Source organism: Oncorhynchus tshawytscha, unplaced genomic scaffold (assembly GCF_018296145.1).
Source record: "Oncorhynchus tshawytscha isolate Ot180627B unplaced genomic scaffold, Otsh_v2.0 Un_scaffold_7589_pilon_pilon, whole genome shotgun sequence".
In the NCBI taxonomy this organism is placed as follows: Eukaryota; Metazoa; Chordata; class Actinopteri; order Salmoniformes; family Salmonidae; genus Oncorhynchus; species Oncorhynchus tshawytscha.
Genome location: NW_024609826.1, coordinates 1,257,501 through 1,263,502, shown reverse-complemented (window position 1 = coordinate 1,263,502; position 6,002 = coordinate 1,257,501). Strand labels below are relative to the sequence as shown.

At 49.9% G+C, this 6,002-nt stretch overlaps 1 protein-coding gene across 1 annotated transcript; it reads right to left on the bottom strand.

The window, feature by feature from the left end:
- Positions 1–1,202: 1,202 nt before the first annotated feature.
- Positions 1,203–2,728, bottom strand: LOC121846124 (extensin-like). The gene is made up of 4 exons (XM_042319095.1): positions 2,569–2,728; positions 2,148–2,522; positions 1,711–2,061; positions 1,203–1,618 (listed from the first exon to the last, which is right to left on the bottom strand). Exons 1-4 carry the CDS (start codon positions 2,726–2,728, stop codon positions 1,203–1,205), a joined length of 1,302 nt encoding a protein of 433 aa, XP_042175029.1.
- Positions 2,729–6,002: the final 3,274 nt, after the last annotated feature.

Sequence of the window (6,002 nt, the reverse complement as noted above, 5' to 3'; positions counted from 1 at the left end):
ACCTGGGTATCTATACTGTACTGTAGGTCTCTGTCTGTCTGTTTCTACCTGGGTATCTATACTGTACTGTAGGTCTCTGTCTGTCTGTTGCTACCTAAGTTTCCACTGTCTCTCTCTTTTAGCTTGTGCATTATTTAAATTGAGCTTCAATGGATGGTGCAAAGGAACAAATGGAATAGTCCCAAAACTGTGAACCCCGCCCACCTGGCTGGCACATCAGGCAGCCTCAATCAAACGCTCAAAGTACTTGAAAGAAAATAAATGCTATTTGAACCCAGGTCTGGTGTGGAGGACTCCATCAGAGCACAAGACAGGTTTGTTTATATATGAGCTGAGTAGCTAGGCTCAGGTCAACAGATGGCCTCTTTAGGTTCGTTCTGTCTGCTGTTACTGAGGCCTCGTCGGACATAGTCTATGCTGGGAAGTCCCTTGATTGTATCATACACAGTACTGGCATTTCATTTGGTTTTGAGATCAAATGATGGGTGAATGAATTTGGTCTCAAATGGGATGTTTCATTTAAAACTGTATGAAATGAAAAGTTTAATCTTCTTAAAATGTTAGATAGCTGTATATATAAATCCTTGAAAGATTAACTGATAAATCCTTACAAATGAACTGCCTATTATACAGTATTCTAGATTATAATGTGACTAAATGTTGTTATAATAAACTGGAATTATATCTCTCCTTGTTTACAGATTTCTTGTTTACTTGAGTGATGGTTTCCCATGATTTTTTAAGCATGGCCTTAATTTCCACTCCCGGTTTATATGCTGGCAGGCTGAAGTGTTATGTTTTGAATTTGGGATCCAGGAGGATAAATCAAGCCTTCTGGCACAGAATCCAGTCCATGAGCAGTCAGTGCGCACACTGTCAAATCTCTCCCTGTTGCTAATACAATCTACCTCTCCTACACGACAGCATTGCCATCTGTGAAAGACAGAGACAGGGGGATACAAATGATTGGTAATTGTATTGGAAACAGTCGTTCACTTTCCTTTGTCTGACAATGATGTCTGAATCTAGTTTCTTGCAGTGGCATGGCTCATGTTGTTTTCTTCCATGGGATCAGGAGGAGGAAGAGGAGGAGGTGGTATCCTAGCGTTCTAGCAGGCCAGGCAGCGTGTCAATAGGCTCTCCTACAGGTCATGTTAAGCCCACAGTTGGAGGTTGGAGCCTTGCCTTGCCTTGCCTTGCCGTCACCAGGGGTCTGGTCTACCAAAGCAGCCTGGGCTGGGGCTTGGTGCTGGGCCGGGACTGCATGGGGCTGGGGCAGAAGCTGTGGGGCTGTAGCTGGGGCTAAGGCTGGGGAGCTGTAGCTGGGGCTGGGGAGCTGTAGCTGGGGCTGTAGCTAGGGCTGGGGACTTGTAGCTGGGGCTGGGGACCTGTAGCTGGGGATGGGGACCTGTAGCTTGGGCTGGGGAGCTGTAGCTGGGGCTGGGGCTAAGGCTGGGGACCTGTAGCTGGGGCTGGGGAGCTGTAGCTGGGGCTGGGGCTAAGGCTGGGGACCTGTAGCTGGAGCTGGGGAGCTGTAGCTGGGGCGGGGGAGCTGTAGCTGGGGCTGGGGGGCTGTAGCTGGGGCTGTAGCTGGGGAGCTGTAGCTGGGCATGGTGAGCTGTAGCTTGGGCTGGGGACCTGTAGCTGGGGATGGGGACCTGTAGCTTGGGCTGTGGAGCTGTAGCTGGGGCTGGGGCTAAGGCTGGGGACCTGTAGCTGGGGCTGGGGAGCTGTAGCTGGGGCTGGGGCTAAGGCTGGGGACCTGTAGCTGGAGCTGGGGAGCTGTAGCTGGGGCGGGGGAGCTGTAGCTGGGGCTGGGGGCTGTAGCTGGGGCTGTAGCTGGGGAGCTGTAGCTGGGCATGGTGAGCTGTAGCTTGGGCATGGCTGAGCTGGGGCTGGGGCTTGGGCTGGGGACCTGTAGCTGGGGCTGGGGCTGTAGGCTGGGGACCTGTAGCTGGGGGGGCTGGGGAGCTGTGGGGCTGGGGACCTGTAGCTGGGAATGGGGCTGGGGAGCTGTAGCTGGGGCTGCTGGGGAGCTGAGCTGTAGCTGGGGCTGGGGAGCTGTAGCTGGGGGGCTGGGGAGCTGGGGCTGAGCTGGGGGGCTGGGGAGCTGTAGCTGGGGCTGGGGCTGGGGGGGGAGCTGTAGCTGGGGCTGGGGAGCTGGGGGTGGGAATGGGGCTGGGGAGCTGGGGCTAGCTGGGGCTGTAGCTGGGGAGCTGTAGCTGGGGGGCATGGTGAGCTGTAGCTGGGGCTGGGGAGCTGTAGCTGGGAATGGGGCTGGGGAGCTGTAGCTGGGGCTGAGGAGCTGTAGCTGGGGCTGGGGAGCTGTAGCTGGGGCTGGGGAGCTGTAGCTGGGGCGGGGGAGCTGTAGCTGGGGCTGGGGGCTGTAGCTGGGGCTGTAGCTGGGGAGCTGTAGCTGGGCATGGTGAGCTGTAGCTGGGGCTGGGGAGCTGTACCTGGGGCTAAAGCTGTGGAGCTGTAGCTGGGGCTGGGGAGCTGTAACTTGGGCTTGGGAGTTGTAGCTGGGGCTGTAGCTGGGGAGCTAGGGGTGGGGCTGGGGAGCTGTACAGTAGCTGGGGATGGGGAGCTGTAGCTGGGGCTGGGGAGCTGTGGCTGGGGCTAAGGCTGGGGAGCTGTAGCTGGGGCTGGGGAGCTGTAGCTGGGGCTGGGGAGCTGTAGCTGGGGAGCTGTAGCTGGAGCTGTAGCTGGGGATGGGGAGCTGTACCATAGCTGGGGCTGGGGAGCTGTAGCTGGGGCTGGGGCTGGGGAGCTGTAGCTGGGGCTGGGGCTGGGGCTGGGGAGCTGTAGCTGGGGCTGGGGTTGGGGGCTGTAGCTGGGGATGAGGCTGGGGCTGGGGAGCTGTAGCTGGGGCTGGGGAGCTGTAGCTGGGGCTGAGGCTGGGGCTGGGGAGCTGTAGCTGGGGCTGAGGCTGGGGCTGGGGAGCTGTAGCTGGGGCTGAGGCTGGGGCTGGGGAGCTGTAGCTGGGGCTGAGGCTGAAGTTGTGGGCTGGGGCTGGGGTTGCTTGGGGCTTGGGGCTGGATTTCCAGTAAATGGTGATCCTGCGAGGAGCTGTGGTAGACGGTGGCTAACCAGTTTGTAGTAATTACAGGGCTTCTTTTAGACTGCCGGGCCCGGCCTGGCTTTGGCCTGGATTCAGGGAAATCACATCCCAGATGGTACTCTCTTAAAACTAAAACCAAGAAAATCCACCATAAAAGTTGGATGGGTCAACTACTGCTGCTGAAAGGACAGAGTCCTCTCTTCTACTTTCCTTTAATTCAAGTCATTTACACTAACACTGTGATCTGTGAGAAACACATTTGTTGACATTGTAACGTCAATGGAGACACCTTTGCTATTCCTACAGTATGTACATCACTAACTAATTAGAGGAGAAAATATACAATACATTTGACAGTTTTGTTTTGCTTGTCTTCAAGGTCTGGTTGCTATGCATGTTGCTATCAAGTGACCGGTCACGTCCCTATCATATTAGCCACTACTTTCATTAGAGATATTCAGCATACACTGTAGATAAAGAAGCTATTGCCTTAGGTCGCGCATACCATGTCACAAACATCAGAGTGTTGTACAGCTGTAGGATCTTCATTTGATCACTCTTTTGTTGCTGAGAATGTTCCTGCACCACAGGAAATGCAGATGAGCTTTGTGATGGACATAAATTCACTGAAAACCCACACTAACACATGGTTCTATTAACTGTATTTAACTTTTTATATTAACAGCATTGCACCTATTTCTGTCCAGCTAATAGCCTTAGCACCGATCAAGCAACATTATGGACTAAACGTTCAAATGTTCTGTTGCTGCAGGATTATTTTGGTCAAACAATATAAGACATAGGTCAAATTATGATCCTACATCTGTACATAAAAGAACATAATCTGTGTTAGATGAATGAGTATCATATGTATCCACTTCTAAAGTAGTCCAAGAGTAATTCTGGAAAGGAAGATGAAACACTAACAAGGAAGGAGAAGAGCACAAATATTTAAGGAGGAAACCGTTTTTTTTAACTCTGTTTAATGTTTCCACATGAGAGACCTGCCTACAGTCACCTAACCACTGGAGTTTCCCCGAGGTTGGAACAAAGCGGTTCAAAACTGGCAGCAGGCAGGCTGTGAGCTAGCTAGCTTGCTTTCCACACAGCAGCACTGCCCTAACTGAATATGCACTAGGGCGCTAGCTAGCTGCATTCTGCTGAGTACTTCTAAGGAGATTAGAGCGTGGGACTGTCTGCAGCCCTGCAGATTGTCAGCAACCAGGGAGAGAGAGGATACACGATGCACCAAATGAATTCTCAACAACTGCAGTACAAACAAAGCTGTGGCCAATTAGGCTCTGTGAACAGACAGTGCACCGCTAGACCAGACCATTGTCTTAACAGCACTCAGGGAGAAAATAAACACAGGCCAGCAAAGTTAAAAAGGCCAGGATTCAATCTTTTTTTACCTTTATTTAACTAGGCAAGTCAGTTAAGAACAAATTCTTATTTTCATTGACAGCCTAAGAACAGTGGGTTAACTGCCTGTTCAGGGGCAGAATGACAGATTCGTACCATGTCAGCTCAGGGATTTGAACTTACAACCTTCCGGTTACTAGTCCAATGCTCTAACCACTAGGCTACCCTGCCGCCCCAATCTAAGGCATGCTATAGGGCAGAGCACTGTATAGCAAGCTGACGATGGCCTTTTTTTCATTTTCCCCAACGTTCTCAGATCGCATTCTGAGATTGATAATAATTGATGCTGCGCATTCCGCATTCTGGCTCAACCGTGAATTACCTTTAAAACTCTATTATAGTGTTCTGTTAATGTGTGCTGTGATAAGCAGTGGAGGAAAGTACTTTAGTAAAAATACTTCACTTTACTATTTATATTTTTTGACCATTTTTAGTTTTACTCCACTACATTCCTAAAGATAATCATGTACTTTTTACTCTATACATTTTCCCTGATACCCAAAAGTCCTCATTTAGAATGCTTAGCAGGACAGGAAAATGGTCCAATTCACACACTTATCAAGAGAACATCCCTGGTCATCCCTTCTGCCTCTGATCTGACGGACTCACTAAACACACATGCTTTGTTTGTAAATGATGTCTGAGTGTTGGAGTGTCCACTAAGTGTGAGTGAGCACTGAAGTCCAGATGTGATCATCCAATCATCTGGTAAAAGAAGATTGTCTTAGCGGACTATTGTGATATCATCAATCTATGGTTGATGGTTAATGACTCATTGCACATGAAATAATAACTCATATCCTTTGGATTCCTGTCATGATATTTGTTATACCCATTGCACTTCATATCATTCTCACCTCAAAATCATCCCCTTCTAGCTTCTTCACTCAATCCTGATTCAATGATCACTACTAGCCCTAGTAGTTCCACCATGGATGTGTCCTAAATGGCAGCCTATTACCTCTTCCCTATATAATGCACTGTATTACTTTTGACAAGGGCCCTTCTGTAGTAGTACACAATATAGGGAATAGGGTGTAATTTGGGACACACCCATGTGACAAGTACGGGTATTGATAGGATACCGCCTATCTCTCACACACTAAATCATCCTTTAGCCTATGACAAACTAGGCCTGAGCTAACCATCACTACCACTCCTACCACCACAACCACCACCACTACTACTACTACCACCACCACCACCACCACCACTACTACTACCACCACCACAACAACCACTAGTACCACCACCACTAACTCTACCATCACCACTACCACCACTACTACCACCACTACTACCACCTCCACTACCACCACTACTTCCACAACTACTATTACTACCACCACCACTACAACTACAATCAAATGTATTTATAAAACCCTTCTTACATCAGCTGATGTCACAAAGTGCTGTACAGAAACCCAGCCTTAAACCCCAAACAGCAAGCAATGCAGGTGTAGAAGCACGGTGGCTAGGAAAAACTCCCTAGAAAGGCCAGAACCTAGGAAGAAACTTA

Bases quoted from the DNA above. Each gene is read 5' to 3' on its own strand.
- LOC121846124 (XM_042319095.1), bottom strand. From the start codon at position 2,728: ATGGTACAGCTCCCCATCCCCAGCTACAGCTCCAGCTACAGCTCCCCA. The intron at 2,062-2,147 runs GCTACAGCTCCC...CCCCAGCTACAG, and splicing joins CCCCCAGCTCCCCAGCCCCA to CTCCCCAGCCCCAGCTACAG. The intron at 1,619-1,710 runs GTCCCCAGCCTT...CCCAAGCTACAG, and splicing joins CTCCCCAGCCCCAGCTACAG to CTCACCATGCCCAGCTACAG.